Source organism: Odontesthes bonariensis, chromosome 5 (genome assembly GCF_027942865.1).
Source record: "Odontesthes bonariensis isolate fOdoBon6 chromosome 5, fOdoBon6.hap1, whole genome shotgun sequence".
NCBI lineage: Eukaryota > Metazoa > Chordata > Actinopteri > Atheriniformes > Atherinopsidae > Odontesthes > Odontesthes bonariensis.
Genome location: NC_134510.1, coordinates 42,148,894 through 42,174,484, shown reverse-complemented (window position 1 = coordinate 42,174,484; position 25,591 = coordinate 42,148,894). Strand labels below are relative to the sequence as shown.

Sequence of the window (25,591 nt, the reverse complement as noted above, 5' to 3'; positions counted from 1 at the left end):
ATCCAAAAGTTATCTTCCTAATCATTTATAGACCACCAAGATACCCAGGAACTTTCTTTGATGAGTTTGCTGAACTCATCAAAGATCTGGTTATCTCTAAAGGTGTTGACATTTCTTCTGTTGATATCAAGGACTTGGCGCTCTCTGATCATTTCTGTGTGTTCTCTGACTTACAGTTAACTCCAAACATTCAGTTAACCCGTGTGTCTGTTAGAAAAAGGAACATAAATGAGAATACCAGTGCTAAGTTTATGGAAGTTATAGCTGTCATCAACTGCGAGTGCAGAGACAGTGGATGAACTCTTAGATAACTTTAACTTGAAAATCTCAAATGTCATGGATACTGTTGCACCTGTTAAAAATAAGATGATCTTGAGCAGAAAGCGAACACCATGGAGGAACACTATGATGGTAAAGGCCTTAAACAGAATGCAGGAAAGCAGAGCGTAAATGGAGAAAAACTAAACTTCAAATTCACCATGACCTCTACAAACAAAGTCTTTGTAATTTTAACCACGGGTTACTCCGGGCTAGACAGCAACACTTATCTGAAATGATTAATAAGAACATCAACAACACTCGTGCTCTGTTTGCTATGGTTGATAAGCTGACAACCCCCCCAAAACAGATAGTTTCAGAACTCTGTTCCACAGAAAAATGCAATGAATTTGCTTGTTTTTTCAATGAAAAAATCAAATCTATAAGGCTAAATATCAACATAAATCAGCAAAATAATAAAATGACGCAAACCTTAAAACCACCTAGGAATCAATCAACTATGATGTCAGAATTCAATACAGTTGACCAAAAAACCATAGAAGAAACAGTCCAGCATCTTAAACCATCGACATCCTGTCTTGACACAATGCCATCTGACTTCTTTAAAACTATTGTAAGCTCTGTCCAAACAGATTTGCAGCAAATAATAAACTGCTCACTTCAATCAGGCACATTTCCTAAACCCTTAAAAGTAGCTGCCATCAAGCCACTCCTAAAAAAGACAACATTGGATGCTTCCATTTTAACCAACTACAGACCCATCTCAAATCTTCCTTTTATAGCCAAGATTGTTGAGAAAGTGGTTTTTAATCAACTCAGTAACTTCTTGAACTCCAGTGGACTCCTTGACAAATTTCAGTCAGGCTTCCGAGCTCACCACAGTACAGAAACGGCTCTTATTAAAGTGTTAAATGACATAAGGTTGAACACTGACTCAGGCAAGGTGTCAGTTCTGGTCCTGTTGGATCTCAGTGCTGCATTTGACACTGTGGATCACAGTATACTGCTGAACAGGTTGGAAACCTGGGCAGGACTCAGCGGGACAGTCCTAGAATGGTTCAGGTCCTACTTGGAGGAGCGGAGTTATTTTGTGACTATTGGAAGTAATCAATCTGATCGAGTGGCTATGACATGTGGAGTTCCTCAGGGGTCAGTTCTTGGACCCCTTCTGTTTACTCTATACATGCTGCCTCTGGGTCAAATTCTGAAGAACTCTAAAGTCAACTACCACAGCTATGCAGATGACACACAGATATATCTGGCACTGTCTCCAGATGACTGCAGTCCTATAGAGTCATTGTGCGACTGCTTAGAGCAAGTCAAAAAGTGGATGAACCAAAATTTCCTTCAGTTAAATCAAGAAAAAACTGAGGTCATTGTGTTTGGCAACAAAGAGAAGAGGTTTGCTGTCAGTAAACATCTTGAGTCACTGTCTCTAGAAACTAAACACCAAGTCTGGAACCTCGGCGTGCTGATAGACTCAGACCTGACCTTCAACTATCATATCAAATCAGTCACCAAATCAGCCTTTTATCAACTTAAGAACATATCCAGAATGAAGGGTTTCATGTCCCAAACAGATCAGGAGAAGCTGATTCATGCTTTCATCTCCAGCAGACTGGACTACTGTAACGGTCTTCTGACTGGACTCCCCCAAAAGAGTCTCAAACAGCTGCAGCTCATTCAGAACGCTGCAGCCCGAGTTTTAACCAGAACAAAGAGATCACATCACATCACCCCAGTTCTCAGGTCTTTACATTGGCTCCCGGTCAGATACAGAATAGATTTTAAAGTTCTGCTACTCGTCTACAAATCACAGAACAGTTTAGGTCCAGAATACATGAATGACATGCTAGCAGAGTATAAACCCAGCAGAGCTCTGAGATCTGCTGACTCAGGTCAGATAGTGGAGCCCAGAGTTCAAACTGGACCCGGTGAAGCAGCTTTTAGCTGTTACGCTGCACACAGCTGGAACAAACTACCAGCAGCTTTTAGCCGTTATGCTGCTCACAGCTGGAACAAACTACCAGCAGCTTTTAGCCGTTATGCTGCTCACAGCTGGAACAAACTACCAGCAGCTTTTAGCCGTTATGCTGCTCACAGCTGGAACAAACTACCAGCAGCTTTTAGCCGTTATGCTGCACACAACTGGAACAAACTACCAGCAGCTTTTAGCCGTTATGCTGCTCACAACTGGAACAAACTACCAGCAGCTTTTAGCCGTTATGCTGCTCACAACTGGAACAAACTACCAGCGGCTTTTAGCCGTTATGCTGCTCACAACTGGAACAAACTACCAGCGGCTTTTAGCCGTTATGCTGCTCACAACTGGAACAAACTACCAGCAGAACTGAAATCAGCCACAACTGTAAGCACTTTTAAATCCAGGTTAAAAACATTTCTCTTTCCGTGTGCTTATGGTTGAGTTTATATTTTTCTTTTTCCCCTCTTCTTTGATTGCTTTAATTTTTATTCTATTTTTTCTTTTTTTCTTTAAATTGCTTGTTTTTATCCTGCTTTATGCTGTTAAATGCCTTGTCTTTATGTAAAGCACATTGAGTTGTCTCTGGTATGAAATGCGCTATATAAATAAAGATGCCTGGCCTTGCCTTGCCTTCAGTTCAGGGGTGTCAAACTCATTTTCACCGAGGGCCACATCAGCATAGTCGTTGCCCTCAAAGGGCCAGATGTAACTTATAAATGTAACTAAATTCAATGTAAAATAAATGTAACTACTACGAATTTATAACTTATTCAAGTTACAAATATTACATATATAAATATATTTGCATAGATGTAAAAAAATAAAAAATATGTTTGCTTGTTGCTCTGTTATTTTATCATAAATCCTTTTAATTTGTCATGTTATGAAACCCACATCACTCCATCCATCAACGATCAAACTATCCAACTGAATAAAGAAAAATAACATCAAACACAAGTTATGACATTTACTTTGTTCAAAACTTGAAATATCAAAGCTAGCTTTTACTGCTGCATTGTTTTCGGTTTAGGCTTTCCGGAACACATTCTGCTGCGATCGCAGTTTGCCTTTTAATTCTCGGGCACTTTGTTGTTTTTCTTGATGCCTGATGTCGGCACACTCAGTTCCGTGTTTGGTCTCAGAATGCCGACGCAGATCGTACTCTTTGACAACCGCCTCAGAACACAGAAGACATACCGATTTTTCTTCTTGAAGCACGAACACGTTTTTCGCCTTCCGATCTTTCGTGAGCAAACCGACTTACCTGCTCCAGCTTTAAACAGGAATGTTTTATATGTGTCCTCCACCCCCCCACTCACCAGCCCACACTGCAGCGCCTGCTCAGGATGCAGGAACGCAGCAAAGTCTCGCAGGAGGTCTGTCCGGTTTCCCAGGATGCAGTGCAGCTTCCTGAACAACAGCGTCACTTCCTGTCCGTCTCCCACCTGTTCGAACCTGTTCAGCAGAGACACAAACTCCTCCACCTGCCCAGGTGCCTCCTGCAGAGCCTCACGCACCTGAGAACACACAGCGGGATCCGGTTTGAGCATCAACACCGAACACTGGAGTGGACCAATCATCTGTGATGTCACTCAATGAGACGCCCAACGTTGATGTTGATCATCAGGTAACATCAGGTAACATCAGGTAACATGTATAATAATGTAAGAAGATTACATTTCACACACCTGTGTGTCTATCCCATAGTACACTATTATCAGTAATTATCAGTGCACCTAATCTACTAACCTGCCTTACCTGCTTCATTCTTAAGTGGGTTTTTTGTGCACTGCACCTTTAACTTCATTGTTGTCTTACTCCCATTTTCCTTCCACGTAAAGCACCCGGCTGAAGTGATGCAGGTGACTGCTGGTAAACAAAGTGGATACGTCTCTGTATGCTCCATGAAGGTCAAGATCTTATGATACAAGGGATGCACCGATACCGATACTGGTATCGGGTATCGGGCCGATACTATTCTAATATACTCGTACTCATACTCGTTAAAGTTAACCGATACCAATTTATTGCATGAAGACCGCGATCAGAGGGTGGCTTGTCATTTTTGTTGTATTTTTTAGATTGGCGGCTAGGGGAGATGCCGAGCTAATCAGGAACAGTGTGGTTAGGCTAGTGAGACCGAAACCTGTCTTCCAATTCATTGCATTTTTTTTGTGGTAGAAGTATCGGCATCGGTATCGGCAAGTACTCAGATCCAAGTATTGGTATCGTATCGGTTTGAAAAAAAGTGGTATTGCTCCATCCCTATATGATACCAGAGATATGATGTGGAGGCTGCCTGCGCATTTCTGCTTTGGTTTGTTCCTAGTAGCCTACATCCGGTCTCCCAAAATGATTGAAAAAGTTGAAAAAGTGATTGGCATGATTGATAGTCATCCAGGAACTCACAGAACCATATCTAGCTACGTAATGTCCGTTCAGTTTAATTCCTACTGAAACAAAGTCGATGACTCATACCAGCCAGGAACTGTTACCCACCTCTGAGGGGGTATCAGCCAGGAACTGTTACCCACCTCTGAGGGGGTATCAGCCAGGAACTGTTACCCACCTCTGAGGGGGTATCAGCCAGGAACTGTTACCCACCTCTGAGGGGGTATCAGCCAGGAACTGTTACCCACCTCTGAGGGGATAACTGAGGCCACACCAAGATGGTAAAACCCTTGAAAATGGGCAGGGCATTACCCAAGATGCCACAAATATGTGTCTCAATGAGATGGCCTAAGCCCGTGCCGATCAGCGCAAGACCATTGTGCTGCCGGCTCCATTCCCAGGGGGCAACCTCCATTCCCAGGGTGCAACCTCCATTCCCAGGGGGCAACCTCCATTCCCAGGGTGCAACCTCCATTCCCAGGGTGCAACCTCCATTCCCAGGGGGCAACCTCCATTCCCAGGGTGCAACCTCCATTCCCAGGGTGCAACCTCCATTCCCAGGGGGTAGCTGCGGGCATGAGTTCCTCTTGCATGGCAGATGCATCGCTGTCAGGGATGCTAATCGAGGATAAGCCCACATCCACAGCTTCTGGGGCGACCTCAGGGATTCTAGTGACCTGGTCGCCCCTTGATGATCGACATCAAACCCAGCTGAGTTGTCCGGATGAGCACATGTTTGCCCTTGAGAGGGTTTCCCACCCAATGAGAAATTGGTGCATCATTCAACCCAATCGTAGCCAGGGAAGCCTGACGCGCTGGACACTCAGGCACTGGGGACACAACTTGTGCCTTCCTCAACCTGAAGGTGAGCCCAAAACAAAGTACACAATAACATTGTCCCATTCGTAACAGCAGGTCAAGCCTGGAAATTTGAGCGAGAACCAAGACTATGCAACAGAATGCAAATCAAAGCATTCAGAAAACTTAACCAGAGCCTGATAGCCAGCTAGCTAGAAAGGCAGGCTAACCAGGCCGTCTACGAGCCCACTCCACTAACTTCTGTGAGTGCATAGCCAGATAATCCAAGCAAGAACAGTGGCTGGCCATCGAACGTCAATGGAACTTCCAGACACTTACCCTTTGTGGTATTATACAACCCATTACTCGCCTGACTCCTGAAGTCACTCTGCAGCTTGGAAAAAACAAGAATTGCAAACCAAAAAAACGCGACTTGAACAGTCAACAGAAGAAAATGGCATGTGTCAAAATTAAGCTATTTGCAAGGCTTCTCCTGCCTGGGATAGGACTAATCTATCCCAAAGACAAGACTTACAAGATCCAGATAAGAGCTACAGTAGCATGCAACTAGCAACTAACAGGTAGAGGACTCAATTAGCCCAAAACACTGAGTAAGACTTGGTGTAGCATGAAAACCAGTAAAGCAGAAGGAGAGGTAAAATAGCTTGTCAGGGACTTCCAGTGGAGCAAGCATCTAAGATGGCCGCGTAGGGAATCCGCTACGAAGCCGTTCACCTTACCCCCTCCTTTATATAAGGATTGACATCCTAAATACAGAAAATAAGCGTGCGGAGGATTACAACTTGATATTAATATGCAACAAGTCCAGAAAACCCTTCCACAGTATGGTTTGAGAAGTATAACTGGACAGACTCAGGAAGGCACAGAGGAGCATGTGGCGGCTCCTACAGACCCACTGCAGATGGATGCTGCAGCTGAGCTAACGAACATTAAGGCGCTGCTACAGAACATCGCTTCCAATATGAACGCGTTAACGTCGGGCATGGATGCAGGTCACAGCGGTGGAGAAACTGGGGGCTCTGGTGGCTGAAGCTGAGACTCGAATTTCAGCCCTGGAAGATAAAGACCAAAGCTTGGGTGTCGCGGTGGACACGGCTACCAAAACCATTGCTCAACTTCAGGAAAAAGTAACGTACTTAGAAGACGCCGGGCGCCGTAATAATGTCCGTATAGTTGGAATATCAGAGGGCGCCGAAGAACGAGACATGCAAAAGTTTGTACAGACATTTCTGGAGGAAGCATTGGAAATTGAAATGGGTCCGGACTTCGAAATCTTCGAAATAAACAGACCTCAGAGAACACGTGGGGTCATGACGTGGGGAAGCTGGTCTCACCCTGTTCAGGTAACTCTGAGCGAACGCCATGTCTTTGCTCTCTCTGTGCGGGTCGTTGTCCAGGAGGTTCTCGTCGTACAGCAGCAGCAGTTTGGTGGCGTCCTTGCTGTGGCGCTCTTGGCGACTCCTCCTCAGCCCTCGGTGAGGTCGGCTGCGCCCTGTGGAGACAGTAAAGGTGAGCTTTGCTCATAGTCACCTTTAGTTCTGCAGACGGCCATCAGAGGCAACTCTGACCTCGTCCTCGTCCGGGACACCTCCTTCCTCCTCTGGCCGCTCCCTGTCCTGACGGCCTCTCCTCATCTAAGCCCGCCTTGTGGCTCCGCCCCTCTCCCTCCTCCTCGCCCTTTGACCCCTCCTCTTCCTCCTCCTCCTCCTCCTGAGAGCCGGGGGAGGTAGGAGAGTGATCCTCCTCCGAGTCGGCGTCCCCACAGAGCTGCCGCTCTGCAGCCAGCCAGGTCAGCTGCTTCATGGTCTCCTGCGGAGACACCAAGGTGTGGTCAGAACCTCAAATCAGGTGAACTTATGAGAACAGAATAAAAAACATCTGTTCCTCTGCAGGTGTTAAACATTCAGCCTCTGAGACAGAACACAGAAGCAGGGTGAAAAACTAAGTGAACCCTTCCTGCTTCCACAGGAACTATATAAAAGCCCCTCTATAGGCAATTTTACGTGACAAACCCTGGGCGGCGCCATTACCCTCCACAAATGCACTTCATTTCCGCCGGAAGTAGTTTGCGCAGCGTTTGCCAATGTAAACAGATGATGCTAGCTTTGACAGCCCACTCGCAGATCGTATAGCTAATAATGTCCTTACAATGGGAACAGAGTTTAAATACGTTAACTGGAGATGGAGTTACTATCCCCCACCCGAATTCGGTGCAGGACTGGGAGGATAACGTGACGACGTGGCCCAACATAACATACAAAACTGATCACCTTAGAAAAAGAAGTACCCTACGACCAAGGCTTTGTTCAGGAGCATATCACAAGGCTGCGTACATTTTACTTTTCCCACATGCTCCCGAAAATCGTTGTTGATTTTGTTGAGGGAAGGTTACAGTTCTGCAGTAAATATCTCAGCATTTTAAAACCAAAATAAACTGCCCTATGTAGCTGCCCAAGGGTGCCAACAGATGTCTGTTGTTTACATAATGTAATATAATGTTGAATATATTGTTGTACAAAATTGAAAATAAAGGTTGATGTAATTTCATTTCATTATTGCACTGAACTACGATCATGAGTGCCCTATCTTCCTTAGAGTGTTACAATTTCTTTTAACACAGTTCATTCATAGTAAACTCATACTTTACATTAATAAATCTGGATTAATTCATTGTTTTGAGGAAATTAAACAAACGGCTTCAACTAGAAAGATCATGTATTTAATCCTAACAGGGATTAAAAAGTGAAATACAAAACGACCCCACACAATTACATCACTATAATAATAATTTACAATATTAACTGTTAAACATGTACTATGCACACAGGGACACAAGGCAAGACTCTAAACCTCATGAGGCATTCTGATCAGTGGACTTCTCAGGTTAACTAGGCCAGCACAGATGGTCCAGATGTTGTCCAGTTTACGTGCCATGATGGGAACGGTCTGGGATATATCTTATAGATTTTCAGTCTCTGGATTGCTCTTTCCACATGTATGCGGACATTTGTCAAAGCACTCTCTATCTAACCACTCGTTCAAGTGCTTTCTTGAGTTTGTACAGCAACTGCTGCACATGTCGTTCCCGAACCACTTTTCCTCTTAAGGTTTTCCATCCTTTTTCTCACTGCGTCGATATCGGAGCTAGCTAGCAAAACAAACCGGAGCCCGCCAGAACGGAAGTGGAAAGCATCGACGGGAGGAGTTTAGGAAGTAGAGCGGAAACGGGTCAAAAACTTGCCTATAAAAGCCCCTCTATAATAATAATTACCTGTAACTCAGGAACCGACAGCACCGACTCCTCCGACGCTGATGACATCACCTCTTCCTCATCTTCATCCTGTGTGAGGTCATCAAAGTCCTCCTCATCCTCCTCCTCCTCCTCTTCCTCCTCCCCCTGACGGTCCTGGTCTCCCTCCTCCTCCCTTTCTCCCTCCTCCTCCCTTTCTCCCTCCTCTTCTCTTTCTCCTTCCCCCTCCTCCGGCTCTCTGTCCTCCCCCTCTCCTTCTTCCTCCCCCATCCCCTCCCCTCCATCCTCCCCCTCCTCGTCTCCTCCTGCCCCACCTGTGGCGCTGCTCTCTGGATCTCCCCCCCCACCGTTCTGTCCTCCACTCAGGCTGACAGCTGGCACTGCCCACTCCTCCTCCTCATCCTCTTCTTCTTCCTCTTCCTCCTCGCCGCGGTCTGAAGGCGGCGTTGACGTAGACGCTGACGTAGACGCTGACGTAGAGCGTTCCACCTGACTCCCCCCCACCTCTGAGGGGGAGGTGGGGGGGAACTCTGTGATGGTCTCCGGCTCCTCTTTGACTGGTTCGTGGAGCTGGTGCCCCGGTGCATGCTGGGAGGTGGCGCTGCTGGGAGCCGGTGGAGGCCACACCATCTGTAGGAGAAGGTAGCCGGACTTCTCTGCAGCCGCTGAGCTCGGCATGATGGTAGATGTAGTGTTGGACAGGGAGTGGAGGGGCAAGAACAGGGGCAGGGAGGTGGGGCCACCCTGCTGTGCAGTTTGACCAATGGGAAGGCCGTGCTGGATGATGTCAGCAGACATGGAAGAGGCAGCCAATGGGACGGCCCCACAAGCTGGAGAAGGAACCAATGGAAGGGCTCCTGACATACCTGGAGAGGCGGAGACTAATGAGACACCTGAAGGGGGGGACAGGCGGCTGATTGGCTGCAGATCCACCTGCCCATCTGCCGGGGCTTTGGCAAGGGGCAGCAGAGATGCATTGTGGGCCAGGGTGAAGAGACGCCTACGGCTGTGGCCCCGGGAGCGTGCCTTACTGACATAATAAGGGTGGAGCCTAAGGGTACATCCTGCGGGGAGGGAGGGAGAGTAACAAGCAGCATCGAGTTTGGTCTTCTGGATGATCAGCTGACTGTTCTGCAGGTGAGAATAAACACGGTTAAATCCGTAAAAAACAGGTTATATTCAGTAAGATGGGTCAGTTAACAGGTTATATTCAGTAAGATGGGTCAGTTAACAGGTTATATTCAGTAAGATGGGTCAGTTAGCAGGTTATATTCTGTATAACGGGTCAGTTAACAGGTTATATTCTGTATAACGGGTCAGTTAGCAGGTTATATTCAGTAATAAGGGTCAGTTAACAGGTTATATTCAGTAAGAAGGGTCAGTTAACAGGTTATATTCAGTAAGATGGGTCAGTTAATAGGTTATATTCAGTAAGATGGGTCAGTTAATAGGTTATATTCTGTATAACGGGTCAGTTAACAGGTTATATTCAGTAAGAAGGGTCAGTTAACAGGTTATATTCAGTAAGAAGGGTCAGTTAACAGGTTATATTCAGTAAGAAGGGTCAGTTAGCAGGTTATATTCAGTAAGATGGGTCAGTTAATAGGTTATATTCTGTATAACGGGTCAGTTAACAGGTTATATTCAGTAATAAGGGTCAGTTAACAGGTTATATTCAGTAATAAGGGTCAGTTAACAGGTTATATTCAGTAAGATGGGTCAGTTAGCAGGTTATATTCAGGAAGATGGGTCAGTTAACAGGTTATATTCAGGAAGATGGGTCAGTTAACAGGTTATATTCAGCAAGAAGGGTCAGTTAACAGGTTATATTCAGGAAGATGGGTCAGTTAACAGGTTATATTCAGGAAGATGGGTCAGTTAACAGGTTATATTCAGTAAGATGGGTCAGTTAACAGGTTATATTCAGGAAGATGGGTCAGTTAACAGGTTATATTCAGGAAGATGGGTCAGTTAGCAGGTTATATTCAGAAAGATGGGTCAGTTAGCAGGTTATATTCAGAAAGAAGGGTCAGTTAACAGGTTATATTCAGCAAGAAGGGTCAGTTAACAGGTTATATTCAGGAAGATGGGTCAGTTAACAGGTTATATTCAGAAAGAAGGGTCAGTTAACAGGTTATATTCAGTAAGATGGGTCAGTTAATAGGTTATATTCAGTAAGATGGGTCAGTTAACAGGTTATATTCAGTAAGATGGGTCAGTTAGCAGGTTATATTCAGAAAGAAGGGTCAGTTAACAGGTTATATTCAGTAAGATGGGTCAGTTAATAGGTTATATTCTGTAAGATGGGTCAGTTAACAGGTTATATTCAGTAAGATGGGTCAGTTAGCAGGTTATATTCAGAAAGAAGGGTCAGTTAACAGGTTATATTCAGTAAGATGGGTCAGTTAATAGGTTATATTCTGTAAGATGGGTCAGTTAACAGGTTATATTCAGTAAGATGGGTCAGTTAACAGGTGTTTAACAGATAAATCAGGATCAAGTTTATTTCACACCTTGAGCCAGTTTGGCATGTTGAGAGCGTTTCTGTCCACTGGGGGGCGCTGGTCATCGGTATGAACTCTGTTGCCGGCGCATGGCAGCGTGGGGACGACCCCCTGAGTAAGGAACATCTGAAACATGATGAAGAGAAACTGTTTACATCTACCTGCTGCACCATCACCCGTTTTCTCCTCCAACGATGACACTGGTGACGTCACCTTGATGACACTGGTGGGCGGGGCTCTTGGACCACTCATCTCTCTGATGTGTTTCCTGAAGTTCCAGCGACTCTTACAGAGCAGGTAAGAGCTGATCAGCTGATCCGACTGAACCGCCCCCTCAAAGTGCTTCAGACCAAGAACAATCAGCCTAGGAAGAAGAGTGTCAGGCTGAGTGTGTTTACCTCTGCTGCAGAGTCGGGTGGAGTGCGCCAACAAAGCCTTAAAGAACTAAAGATGCTGACAGAGCAGCACGAACTGCCTGAGAGTTTAACACAAACTTATGGAGGTTTTTTTTTTGGTGATTTTCCTCCAGAAGACTAAACAGTTTCAGGGACGTTTACAGGAAGTGTAAAAAACTTAAAGACATCAGCATCACCACTGATGATGTGATGTGGACCTGCGGGACAGACGGAGCCCCTGCTGTCGGGGTTAGGGTTAGGATTAGGGTTAGGTAGGGTTAGGGTGCGTTCAGACCGGACGCTGTGCGAATTTTCGCGTCGCGTTTTTTGCCGCGGGTTAGGGTTAACAACCAGCGAATTTTTCGCTCAAGGGGCTATCCATTTCATTCTCTCATCAACCATGGCTGATATAAGTACCATTGCGTCCTTGTACCTGCTGTGGCAGTCCGAGATTCGTCGGAAACGCACACGCCGTCGTGTCTGGGTCAGTGACATCATCCGGAGGTGCACTCAGCTCGGAGAATTTCATCGCCATTCTCCAGCAGTTGCGTCTGGATGACGGCCGCTTCCAGCGGTATTTCAGGCTCAGCAGGACCCAGTTTGATGACCTGCTCGGGAGGATCGGTGCCGTGATCTCTCGGCAGGACACCAACTACAGGTGCTCCATTTCAGCTGCGGAGCGCCTGTCCATCTGTCTCCACGTCACTGTCGTCCAGAATCTCAACACTGATAGGCTGTCGTGACGCGAATATTTCGCCAAAGTTGGATTGTCTGAACTCGCGCGAATTCGCGTCTTGTCATTCGCGCCGCCGGCTCGAATTCGCGTCTATTTGCGTCTTTGCATTGACTTTGTATGTAACCACGTCGTGCGAAAAATTTGCACCACGTCCGGTCTGAACGCACCGTTAGGGATAGCTGGGTTAGGGTAGCAGGGGTGGTAAGGGTAGGGTTAGGGTGCGGTCAGACAGAAATAACAGGGTTAGGGTTGGGGTTAGGGTGCAGTCAGACAGAAATAACAAGCTCTGTCTGCATCTGGTTCTGAGAGGCACATTAAAATGTCAGAACTCAGGACCTACCCGTCCTCTCCTGCTGTGTAAACGCTCCTCTGGTGTCTGCTGTGCAGAGCTGGGTCCAGGCTGCAAACAGGAAGTAGTTCTGGGTACAGGAAGACGGGTCTCGTGGCAAACAGCCAGGCGGTGTCAGCGGGTATCAGCGGGAAGGCGTGGCCTGAACAGAACCAGAGGAAGCTGAAGTCTGGGTCAACACTGATCTGACCTTTAACCTCAGAGAAAAGGTCTTCTTACTGCTCGTAGCAGGATTCATGGCAGGCAGCCAGCGTCTGGAGGCTGCAGGTGGAGGCGGTGGAGGCTCCGCTATCTGCTCCGCCTCTTGTAGAATATTCAACGCCCCCTGAAGGTTACACACTCTGAAACTGCTGGGGAGACAGACCTCCTCCCGACAGCTGGCGAACCTCTGAAGCTCCTCCTGGAGACAGAGGAGGCGGTTAGAGGGTTAGGGTTACCTGTCCTCAGGAAGGTCACCTCCACAGAGGAGCTGGTTACAGACAAACCTGAGACCAGTGTGTGTTAGCTCACCAGGTAGCGTTTGGTGACTGTTCTGCTTAGTGTGTGTTAGCTCACCAGGTAGCGTTTGGTGACTGTGCTGCTCAGTGTTAGCTCACCAGGTAGCGTTTGGTGACTGTTCTGCTCAGTGTCTGTTAGCTCACCAGGTAGCGTTTGGTGACTGTTCTGCTTAGTGTGTGTTAGCTCACCAGGTAGCGTTTGGTAACTGTGCTGCTCAGTGTCTGTTAGCTCACCAGGTAGCGTTTGGTGACTGTGCTGCTCAGTGTCTGTTAGCTCACCAGGTAGCGTTTGGTAACTGTGCTGCTCAGTGTGTGTTAGCTCACCAGGTAGCGTTTGGTGACTGTGCTGCTCAGTGTCTGTTAGCTCACCAGGTAGCGTTTGGTGACTGTGCTGCTTAGTGTTAGCTCACCAGGTAGCGTTTGGTGACTGTGCTGCTCAGTGTTAGCTCACCAGGTAGCGTTTGGTGACTGTTCTGCTTAGTGTGTGTTAGCTCACCAGGTAGCGTTTGATGACTGTGCTGCTCAGTGTGTGTTAGCTCACCAGGTAGCGTTTGGTGACTGTGCTGCTCAGTGTTAGCTCACCAGGTAGCGTTTGGTAACTGTGCTGCTCAGTGTCTGTTAGCTCACCAGGTAGCGTTTGGTAACTGTGCTGCTCAGTGTCTGTTAGCTCACCAGGTAGCATTTGGTAACTGTGCTGCTCAGTGTGTGTTAGCTCACCAGGTAGCGTTTGGTAACTGTGCTGCTCAGTGTCTGTTAGCTCACCAGGTAGCGTTTGGTAACTGTGCTGCTCAGTGTCTGTTAGCTCACCAGGTAGCGTTTGGTAACTGTGCTGCTCAGTGTGTGTTAGCTCACCAGGTAGCGTTTGGTAACTGTGCTGCTCAGTGTCTGTTAGCTCACCAGGTAGCGTTTGGTAACTGTGCTGCTCAGTGTGTGTTAGCTCACCAGGTAGCATTTGGTAACTGTGCTGCTCAGTGTCTGTTAGCTCACCAGGTAGCGTTTGGTAACTGTGCTGCTCAGTGTCTGTTAGCTCACCAGGTAGCGTTTGGTAACTGTGCTGCTCAGTGTCTGTTAGCTCACCAGGTAGCGTTTGGTGACTGTGCTGCTCAGTGTCTGTTAGCTCACCAGGTAGCGTTTGGTGACTGTGCTGCTCAGTGTGTGTTAGCTCACCAGGTAGCGTTTGGTGACTGTGCTGCTCAGTGTTAGCTCACCAGGTAGCGTTTGGTAACTGTGCTGCTCAGTGTCTGTTAGCTCACCAGGTAGCGTTTGGTGACTGTGCTGCTCAGTGTTAGCTCACCAGGTAGCGTTTGGTGATGCTGGCTTCGTGCTGCAGGGCGTTGATGTGGCGGCTCAGCAGGTGAACCTGAGTCAGCAGCTGCACGTGCTGGAACAAACAAACATTGAGTAAGTTTCCTGTGAGACTCACCTGAGGCCAACAGCCAGTCAGAGGGAACCTTTCCACAGGAAGAAGCAGAATATTATGGAGGTGCACGCAGACCTTCAGGCCCCAGAGAAGCAGAGCCTTCATCACCCACCCACCATCTTTATCTCTTTAAAGGTAGTCATTCCTGATGACTGTTTATAACGAACAGGGACTTTATTTCATACTGTAACATCATTTCCCTTCAAAGTGGATAAGTTCAGGTTTAATCATTCACAGACTCCCACCCTGATGAACACAGCGGGACAAACGGGGGGTTCAAACCTGGCCCGGTTTGACCTGGCCCGGTTTGACCTGACCTGGCTTGGCCTGGCCCGGTTTGACCTGCTCACCTGTTGCAGCTGCTGCTGGAGCTGCAGCTTCTGGGCCTGGTCCAGGTGGAGGGCCGGGCACACCTGTCCTGGCAGCACTAAGATGGAGGTGATGGGCGGGTCTTTCAGGGTGGTGCTGCTCTGGAAATGGCTGATGGAGTCGTGCAGCGCTCTCCTCTGCTGAGCAGCTTCGTACTGTTTTCTAACCGTCTTCCGCCGTTCGGTTAGCATGCCGGCTAACGGAGCCTCGAAGCTGTGGACAGAAGAAGAGACAACTGTGTATCCAGGTGAGTCACTGAGTGATGTCACACACCTGCCGAGAGGCAGCAGACTGCACAGGTAGAACCAGGTAGAACCATGACAGAACAGGTAGAACCATGACAGAGCAGGTAGAACCATGACAGAACATAGAACCATGACAGAGCAGGTAGAACCATGACAGAACATAGAACCATGACAGAGCAGGTAGAACCATGACAGAACATAGAACCATGACAGAGCAGGTAGAACCATGACAGAACATAGAACCATGACAGAGCAGGTAGAACCATGACAGAACATAGAACCATGACAGAGCAGGTAGAACCATGACAGAACATAGAACCATGACAGAACATAGAACCATGACGGAACATAGATCAGTCAGCTCTGAGTGGAGCTTAAATCTGACGCATTGTGAAACTGTTTCCTCTGAGCCAGCTTCTTCTTCATGTTTTCTGTGTGAAGAAGAAGAACCAGCCGAGGACATTTCTCTTCCTCCCGACCCAAACAGCTGCAGCACTTCTCTGCTGCGCTGTCCCGACGGGAGGACTGCGGTGTTCGCGAGGGTCGATGGTTCGAGTCCCCGACACAAGTGTGATGCAGATAAAACCACCAGGTAGCCTAAAACGTGCCGTATGACCGTGTCTGTTACAGTAAGAAGTGCTTCAGCTGGTCAACTGGACCAGAAACATAAGCACAGTCCATTTATCATAGCTCAGAACATCTGTTTTATGGCCTGATGTTTTAGCCATCATCCAGGAAAGTAAGCGGTTTTATTTTGTAAGTGGCCCAGAGAGGAATGGGCTACCCTAACCCTAGGAATGGGCTACCCTAACCCTGCCCTAACCCTAGGAATGGGCTACCCTAACCCTGCCCTAACCCTAGGAATGGGCTACCCTAACCCTGCCCTAACCCTAGGAATGGGCTACCCTAACCCTGCCCTAACCCTAAGAATGGGCTACCCTAACCCTGCCCTAACCCTAGGAATGGGCTACCCTGCCCTAACCCTAGGAATGGGCTACCCTAACCCTGCCCTAACCCTAGGAATGGGCTACCCTAACCCTGCCCTAACCCTAGGAATGGGCTACCCTAACCCTGCCCTAACCATAAGAATGGGCTACCCTAACCCTAGGAATGGGCTACCCTACCCCTGCCCTAACCCTAGGAATGGGCTACCCTAACCCTGCCCTAACCCTAGGAATGGGCTACCCTGCCCTAACCCTAGGAATGGGCTACCCTAACCCTGCCCTAACCCTAGGAATGGGCTACCCTAACCCTAACCCTTAGAGGGAATGTGATGGGAATAAAAAATGTCTAAAACTAGAGGACAGACCTCAGTCATCAAGCTTCCCAATGACACCAGATCATCAGATGAAGGTGAAATCAGAGGAAGAGAACATCGGACTTCCTCTCAGAGTGATCGGGTTTCAGGTAAATACAGGTTCAGTCTGTAAGTGGGAGGAGCTTCAGGACAAGCTTAAAAACATCAGAGCCATTTCTCAGTACCAAGGACGCTAAGTACGTACTCGTCTTTATTTCTGTATGTCTGTGGAAAGACTCTATTAAGGATAGAATAGTTTCTCCTTTAAAATGCTGTTAGAAAAGCTTTGGTTAGTTTTCTGTGTTTCCTTCAACCGCCTTCAACCACGAGGTTCGTTCTGAAGCCACAAACTGTCAGCCACGAACAGCAAACTGTACAGCAGGATGAGCCCGATAAACTCAGTTATATTATTATTAGTAGTTATATTATTATTATTATTAGTTATATTATTATTATCAGTTATACTATCATTATTAGTTATATTATTATGAGTTATATTATTATTATTATTATTAGTTATGATTATTAGTTTTATTACTATTAGTCATATTATTGAGTTATATTATTATTATTAGTCATCTTATTATGAGTGATATTATTATTATTATTAGTTATATGATTATTAGTTTTATTATTATTAGTCATATTATTATTAGTTATATTATTATTATTATTAGTTATATTTATATTATCAGTCATATTATTATTATCAATTATATTATTATTATTAGTTATATTATTATCAGTTATATTATTGTTATTAGTTATATTATTATTATTAGTCATATTTAGTTACAGCGTCCTCAAACATCCAAACATTTAAAAGAGAGACTGAAGTTTATACATTTGTTTGAAATAAAAGTCACGTCAGTACATTTTTAAGACCTTTCAGAATCGTATTTAAGACATTTTATGAGATTTCAAGAGAATTTTACACATTTTAAGGCCTTAAATTCAAATGATTGGATTTTAGACTTTTGAAGACCCCAGGGATCCCCTGAAAGGATTTCTGATCCAGTGGAGCCAAAGTAATTGATCACTGAGTCGTTGTCAGAGAGACTGAGATGTAAGCGGTGTAACATTTCAGAACCTCGCATAACATCAGGGTTTTATTAAATATAACTTCAGCATAACAGAACTAATTTAACCCTCATTCAGTCTCACATGAAACATGCGTTTCTATGGAACTTCAGCCTTTGTGTTGTTGTCAATCAACTTTTAAATAGACTTTAAATACACTTTCTTCAGCTCTGGTAAATGGACTGTGCTTACATATAAAAGTATATATTTATACTTCACCAAAGTATAAATAAGCCATGTGTACGATGATCAGTGTGAGGTCAGCAGTGTTACCGTAGAGCCTGAGGGACGTTAAACTTCGGAGCACACTGGGTCAGCGCCTCCTCTTCCTCCTGCTCTTCATCCTCAGCTATTACATTTTCCTCCTGGAGCTGCTCAGGAAACACAGAGTAGGAGAAGGTCAAAAAAGGGAAGTTTGCCTCATCAATGTCCTCTAATTAAAAAGCCCGAAGGAAGCAGGAAGCACCTGAACCTTCGGGGTGAACTCACCGTGTCGAACAGTTCCTCCAGGAGCTCATTGACTTCCTTTTCTGCAAAAAGAATCAGAGTTCAACCTGAGACCCCCACACCTGCTCCATCACCCACAGGTGGAGTCCGCACCACCTACTGGTAATCCGCACGGCCCGGTCCGTCCTGTAGTCCTCCAGGTCCGGTTCATCCACATCCTCCAGGAAATTATACTCTGGGTCGTCCTCGTCATCATCGGCTTCATCTGAGGAAAAAGCAGGAAAAAGGAAAGAGTCAGCATTTAGGGTTCTAACAGAGATCAGCGTTTAAGGTTCTAACAGAGATCAGCGTTTAAGGTTCTAACAGAGATCAGCATTTAGGGTTCTAACAGAGATCAGCGTTAGGGTTCTAACAGAGATCAGCGTTAGGGTTCTAACAGAGATCAGCGTTTAAGGTTCTAACAGAGATCAGCGTTTAGGGTTCTAACAGAGATCAGCGTTTAGGGTTCTAACAGAGATCAGCGTTAGGGTTCTAACAGAGATCAGCGTTAGGGTTCTAACAGAGATCAGCGTTTAAAGTTCTAACAGAGATCAGCGTTAGGGTTCTAACAGAGATCAGCGTTTAGGGTTCTAACAGAGATCAGCGTTTAAGGTTCTAACAGAGATCAGCGTTTAAGGTTCTAACAGAGATCAGCGTTTAGGGTTCTAACAGAGATCAGCGTTTAAGGTTCTAACAGAGATCAGCATTTAGGGTTCTAACAGAGATCAGCGTTTAAGGTTCTAACAGAGATCAGCGTTTAGGGTTCTAACAGAGATCAGCGTTTAAGGTTCTAACAGAGATCAGCGTTAGGGTTCTAACAGAGATCAGCGTTTAAGGTTCTAACAGAGATCAGCATTTAGGGTTCTAACAGAGATCAGCGTTTAAGGTTCTAACAGAGATCAGCGTTAGGGTTCTAACAGAGATCAGCGTTTAGGGTTCTAACAGAGATCAGCGTTTAAGGTTCTAACAGAGATCAGCGTTTAGGGTTCTAACAGAGATCAGCGTTTAGGGTTCTAACAGAGATCAGCATTTAGGGTTCTAACAGAGATCAGCGTTAGGGTTCTAACAGAGATCAGCATTTAGGGTTCTAACAGAGATCAGCGTTTAAGGTTCTAACAGAGATCAGCGTTTAGGGTTCTAACAGAGATCAGCGTTTAGGGTTCTAACAGAGATCAGCGTTAGGGTTCTAACAGAGATCAGCGTTTAAGGTTCTAACAGAGATCAGCGTTAGGGTTCTAACAGAGATCAGCGTTTAGGGTTCTAACAGAGATCAGCGTTTAAGGTTCTAACAGAGATCAGCGTTAGGGTTCTAACAGAGATCAGCGTTTAAGGTTCTAACAGAGATCAGCGTTTAAGGTTCTAACAGAGATCAGCGTTTAAGGTTCTAACAGAGATCAGCGTTTAGGGTTCTAACAGAGATCAGCGTTAGGGTTCTAACAGAGATCAGCGTTAGGGTTCTAACAGAGATCAGCGTTTAAGGTTCTAACAGAGATCAGCGTTTAAGGTTCTAACAGAGATCAGCGTTAGGGTTCTAACAGAGATCAGCGTTAGGGTTTTAACGGAGATCAGCGTTTAAGGTTCTAACAGAGATCAGCGTTTAAGGTTCTAACAGAGATCAGCGTTTAAGGTTCTAACAGAGATCAGCGTTTAAGGTTCTAACAGAGATCAGCGTTTAAGGTTCTAACAGAGATCAGCGTTAGGGTTCTAACAGAGATCAGCGTTTAAGGTTCTAACAGAGATCAGCGTTTAGGGTTCTAACAGAGATCAGCATTTAGGGTTCTAACAGAGATCAGCGTTTAAGGTTCTAACAGAGATCAGCGTTAGGGTTCTAACAGAGATCAGCGTTTAGGGTTCTAACAGAGATCAGCGTTTAAGGTTCTAACAGAGATCAGCGTTTAGGGTTCTAACAGAGATCAGCGTTTAGGGTTCTAACAGAGATCAGCATTTAGGGTTCTAACAGAGATCAGCGTTAGGGTTCTAACAGATATCAGCATTTAGGGTTCTAACAGAGATCAGCGTTTAAGGTTCTAACAGAGATCAGCGTTTAGGGTTCTAACAGAGATCAGCGTTTAGGGTTCTAACAGAGATCAGCGTTAGGGTTCTAACAGAGATCAGCGTTTAAGGTTCTAACAGAGATCAGCGTTAGGGTTCTAACAGAGATCAGCGTTTAGGGTTCTAACAGAGATCAGCGTTTAAGGTTCTAACAGAGATCAGCGTTAGGGTTCTAACAGAGATCAGCGTTAGGGTTCTAACAGAGATCAGCATTTAGGGTTCTAACAGAGATCAGCGTTTAAGGTTCTAACAGAGATCAGCGTTTAGGGTTCTAACAGAGATCAGCGTTTAGGGTTCTAACAGAGATCAGCGTTAGGGTTCTAACAGAGATCAGCGTTTAAGGTTCTAACAGAGATCAGCGTTTAAGGTTCTAACAGAGATCAGCGTTTAAGGTTCTAACAGAGATCAGCGTTTAGGGTTCTAACAGAGATCAGCGTTAGGGTTCTAACAGAGATCAGCGTTAGGGTTCTAACAGAGATCAGCGTTTAAGGTTCTAACAGAGATCAGCGTTTAAGGTTCTAACAGAGATCAGCGTTAGGGTTCTAACAGAGATCAGCGTTAGGGTTTTAACGGAGATCAGCGTTTAGGGTTCTAACAGAGATCAGCGTTTAAGGTTCTAACAGAGATCAGCGTTTAAGGTTCTAACAGAGATCAGCGTTTAAGGTTCTAACAGAGATCAGCGTTTAAGGTTCTAACAGAGATCAGCGTTAGGGTTCTAACAGAGATCAGCGTTTAAGGTTCTAACAGAGATCAGCGTTTAGGGTTCTAACAGAGATCAGCATTTAGGGTTCTAACAGAGATCAGCGTTTAAGGTTCTAACAGAGATCAGCGTTAGGGTTCTAACAGAGATCAGCGTTTAGGGTTCTAACAGAGATCAGCGTTTAAGGTTCTAACAGAGATCAGCGTTTAGGGTTCTAACAGAGATCAGCGTTTAGGGTTCTAACAGAGATCAGCATTTAGGGTTCTAACAGAGATCAGCGTTAGGGTTCTAACAGATATCAGCATTTAGGGTTCTAACAGAGATCAGCGTTTAAGGTTCTAACAGAGATCAGCGTTTAGGGTTCTAACAGAGATCAGCGTTTAGGGTTCTAACAGAGATCAGCGTTAGGGTTCTAACGGAGATCAGCGTTTAAGGTTCTAACAGAGATCAGCGTTAGGGTTCTAACAGAGATCAGCGTTTAGGGTTCTAACAGAGATCAGCGTTTAAGGTTCTAACAGAGATCAGCGTTAGGGTTCTAACAGAGATCAGCGTTTAAGGTTCTAACAGAGATCAGCGTTTAAGGTTCTAACAGAGATCAGCGTTTAAGGTTCTAACAGAGATCAGCGTTTAAGGTTCTAACAGAGATCAGCGTTTAAGGTTCTAACAGAGATCAGCGTTTAAGGTTCTAACAGAGATCAGCGTTTAAGGTTCTAACAGAGATCAGCGTTTAAGGTTCTAACAGAGATCAGCGTTTAAGGTTCTAACAGAGATCAGCGTTTAAGGTTCTAACAGAGATCAGCGTTAGGGTTCTAACAGAGATCAGCGTTTAAGGTTCTAACAGAGATCAGCGTTTAAGGTTCTAACAGAGATCAGCGTTAGGGTTTTAACGGAGATCAGCGTTTAAGGTTCTAACAGAGATCAGCGTTTAAGGTTCTAACAGAGATCAGCGTTTAAGGTTCTAACAGAGATCAGCGTTAGGGTTCTAACAGAGATCAGCATTTAGGGTTCTAACAGAGATCAGCGTTAGGGTTCTAACAGAGATCAGCGTTTAAGGTTCTAACAGAGATCAGAGTTTAGGGTTCTAACAGAGATCAGCGTTTAGGGTTCTAACAGAGATCAGCGTTAGGGTTCTAACAGAGATCAGCGTTTAGGGTTCTAACAGAGATCAGCGTTAGGGTTCTAACAGAGATCAGGGTTTAAAGGATAAGAGCGTTTTTTTGACATTGGGCCCTTGATTTCACATTATAACATGATGTTCTACTCACCCCTGCTTGTTGTTGGTAATTTGGAGCTGTTCCGAAGATATTCGAGAGGCGTCTGGCTGCTCACTTGAGATATTCGGCCATGAAACGGTTTCCTATGGGCAAGTTTATACAGGCACAAACTATGCTGTTTATAATTTATTAATTACTCTACACTAGCACTGATAACGTGGAGGTGCGTCGCTTACTTAAAAAACATCCGGGTTACTGTAATTTTGAATTTTTGTCGTAAAGTGGGTGTTACTGACGTCATCGTCGTGCTACTACCACAGACAGCCCACAGACCTGCTGCCTATTTATTCATTCGGCTAAAATTCAAAATTAGTAACCCGGATTTTTTTAAGTAAGCGACGCACCTCCACGTTATCAGTGCTAGTGTAGAGTAATTAATAAATTATAAACAGCATAGTTTGTGCCTGTATAAACTTGCCCATAGGAAACCGTTTCATGGCCGAATATCTTAAGAGAGCAGCCAGACGCCTCTCGAATATCTTCGGAACAGCTCCAAATTACCAACAACAAGCAGGGGTGAGTAGAACATCATGTTATAATGTGAAATCAAGGGCCCAATGTCAAAAAAACGCTCTTATCCTTTAAGGTTCTAACAGAGATCAGCGTTTAGGGTTCTAACAGTGATCAGCGTTTAGGGTTCTAACAGAGATCAGCGTTAGGGTTCTAACAGAGATCAGCGTTTAGGGTTCTAACAGAGATCAAAGTTTAGGGTTCTAACAGAGATCAGCGTTTAGGGTTCTAACAGAGATCAGCGTTTAAGGTTCTAACAGAGATCAGCGTTTAGGGTTCTAACAGAGATCAGCGTTTAGGGTTCTAACAGAGATCAGCGTTTAGGGTTCTAACAGAGATCAGCGTTTAGGGTTCTAACAGAGATCAGCGTTTAGGGTTCTAACAGAGATCAGCGTTTAGGGTTCTAACAGAGATCAGCGTTTAGGGTTCTAACAGAGATCAGCATTTAGGGTTCTAACAGAGATCAGCGTTTAGGGTTCTAACAGAGATCAGCGTTTAGGGTTCTAACAGAGATCAGCGTTTAGGGTTCTAACAGAGATCAGCGTTTAAGGTTCTAACAGAGATCAGCGTTTAGGGTTCTAACAGAGATCAGCGTTTAGGGTTCTAACAGAGATCAGCGTTTAGGGTTCTAACAGAGATCAGCGTTTAGGGTTCTAACAGAGATCAGCGTTTAGGGTTCTAACAGAGATCAGCGTTTAAGGTTCTGAGGTCAGAGTTGAAACTGTCGGCTTGACTTCTGACCTTCATAGTCGGGCGCCATGAGACCCTGAAGCCACCTGGTCCAATGGCGGTCCTCCTCACGCTGGGCGGAGCTCTGATCGTACATGTCATCTGTGATATCAGGGGCCAGAAGCTCCGCCTCCAGCTGGTCCAGAGGGACGTTAACCAGAGGCCGTTTGGAACGGGTGCGAAACGCCAAACAGCCGAGGCCGCCATCACCGCCACCATCATCAGCTTTTCTGTCCAGAGACTGAGACAGACAGGTGAGAGTTAGAGTACCGTGCACGGTACCGGTCACACTGTGCCGTGCACACTGTACCGTGCACACTGTACCGGGCACAGACCATCATGCACTGCAGCAGAAACCAGGAGCTAACTCTCTTAGAACTTCCCATGAAAGGTCCATTATAGTATTGCTATTTCTGCTTGTTTTATTTCTGCTTATTTATTTATTTCTGTACTCATTTATTTATTTATTTATTTTTTATTATTATTACTTGTCTTTTGTCTCTCTTTCCATGTGTTATTCACTTTATTTTTACTTGCCTCTGCTGTCATTTAAGTTCTCTGTTCTGTGTCTGTTTGAAAATGAATAAAATATTGATTAAAAAAATTTAAAAAATTAAAAAAATAAATGACGGTGGCCGCAGCTGCTGCATGAAATGTAACCAGCTGAGCACCTCCTCCCCCCCCCCCCCCCCCCCCCCAAAAAAAAAAGAAACCAGGAGCTTTCTGACCCATACGGAACACCTGAGGAGCTAATAAAACTGCTCAGAGTCTCAGCCCTGAAGAGGACTGAAGAACTAAAACAGGTTCATCTCTTCTCATGGACTCTGTAACAATTCAAACAACTCATGTAACAATATGAAATGTGCTATATAAATAAACTTTGACTTGACTTGACTCTGTATGAATTGGATTTGAATGGGTTACTAATGTATTACAAGGAATTGGATTCGAATTGGCCTGAACAGGACTGTATCTTTGGAGTGGCCTGAGATTACATTTGTTGTTATTTGGCGCTATATAAATAAAGTTGAATTGAATATCCGAAACTTCTTCAGTCTGAACAGTGAGCAGCTGGACCCGAGCTGGTTCCTAAATAACCACAGAGTGTTCTCCCAACAGTTTTACACAAATCACAATAAAATCATCAATAATTATCACAGTTGCTGTCGGGGATTATGGAGATTAAACTGTTTTCTGCATTAAATAGTCGGCAGGTAACAGGTGGACTGAGTAAGGTGGGAGGAGTTACCTGATCATAGGTGGGAGGAGTTACCTGATCATAGGTGGGAGGAGTTACCTGATCATAGGTGGGAGGAGTTACCTGATCATAGGTGAGAGGAGTTACCTGATCATAGGTGAGAGGAGTTACCTGATCATAGGTGGGAGGAGTTACCTGATCATAGGTGGGAGGAGTTACCTGATCATAGGTGAGAGTGGGATTACCTGATCATAGGTGGGAGGAGTTACCTGATCATAGGTGGGAGGAGTTACCTGATCATAGGTGGGAGAAGTTACCTGATCATAGGTGGGAGAAGTTACCTGATCATAGGTGGGAGGAGTTACCTGATCATAGGTGAGAGGAGTTACCTGATCATAGGTGGGAGAAGTTACCTGATCATAGGTGGGAGAAGTTACCTGATCATAGGTGGGAGGAGTTACCTGATCATAGGTGAGAGGAGTTACCTGATCATAGGTGGGAGAAGTTACCTGATCATAGGTGGGAGAAGTTACCTGATCATAGGTGAGAGTGGGATTACCTGATCATAGGTGGGAGGAGTTACCTGATCATAGGTGAGAGGAGTTACCTGATCATAGGTGGGAGAAGTTACCTGATCATAGGTGGGAGGAGTTACCTGATCATAGGTGGGAGAAGTTACCTGATCATAGGTGGGAGGAGTTACCTGATCATAGGTGAGAGTGGGATTACCTGATCATAGGTGGGAGGAGTTACCTGATCATAGGTGAGAGGAGTTACCTGATCATAGGTGGGAGAAGTTACCTGATCATAGGTGGGAGGAGTTACCTGATCATAGGTGAGAGTGGGATTACCTGATCATAGGTGGGAGGAGTTACCTGATCATAGGTGAGAGGAGTTACCTGATCATAGGTGGGAGAAGTTACCTGATCATAGGTGGGAGGAGTTACCTGATCATAGGTGGGAGGAGTTACCTGATCATAGGTGGGAGAAGTTACCTGATCATAGGTGGGAGAAGTTACCTGATCAT

At 45.4% G+C, this 25,591-nt stretch overlaps 1 protein-coding gene across 1 annotated transcript in view; it reads right to left on the bottom strand.

Moving 5' to 3' along the window:
- Positions 1 to 25,591, bottom strand: part of gon4lb (gon-4 like b) — a 55,547-nt gene that overhangs the window by 17,807 nt on the left and 12,149 nt on the right. Inside the window, exons 10-24 of the mRNA XM_075466542.1 lie at positions 23,379 to 23,607; positions 18,223 to 18,327; positions 18,105 to 18,145; positions 17,889 to 17,986; positions 14,975 to 15,206; positions 14,499 to 14,585; positions 12,927 to 13,107; positions 12,699 to 12,849; positions 11,441 to 11,591; positions 11,237 to 11,353; positions 8,959 to 9,854; positions 8,745 to 8,901; positions 7,042 to 7,282; positions 6,808 to 6,965; positions 3,583 to 3,780 (exon numbers count right to left, since the gene is read on the bottom strand). Of these exons, the coding sequence (XP_075322657.1) occupies positions 3,583 to 3,780; positions 6,808 to 6,965; positions 7,042 to 7,282; positions 8,745 to 8,901; positions 8,959 to 9,854; positions 11,237 to 11,353; positions 11,441 to 11,591; positions 12,699 to 12,849; positions 12,927 to 13,107; positions 14,499 to 14,585; positions 14,975 to 15,206; positions 17,889 to 17,986; positions 18,105 to 18,145; positions 18,223 to 18,327; positions 23,379 to 23,607 (3,042 nt within the window). The remainder of the gene's footprint in view (positions 1 to 3,582; positions 3,781 to 6,807; positions 6,966 to 7,041; positions 7,283 to 8,744; positions 8,902 to 8,958; positions 9,855 to 11,236; positions 11,354 to 11,440; positions 11,592 to 12,698; positions 12,850 to 12,926; positions 13,108 to 14,498; positions 14,586 to 14,974; positions 15,207 to 17,888; positions 17,987 to 18,104; positions 18,146 to 18,222; positions 18,328 to 23,378; positions 23,608 to 25,591) is intronic.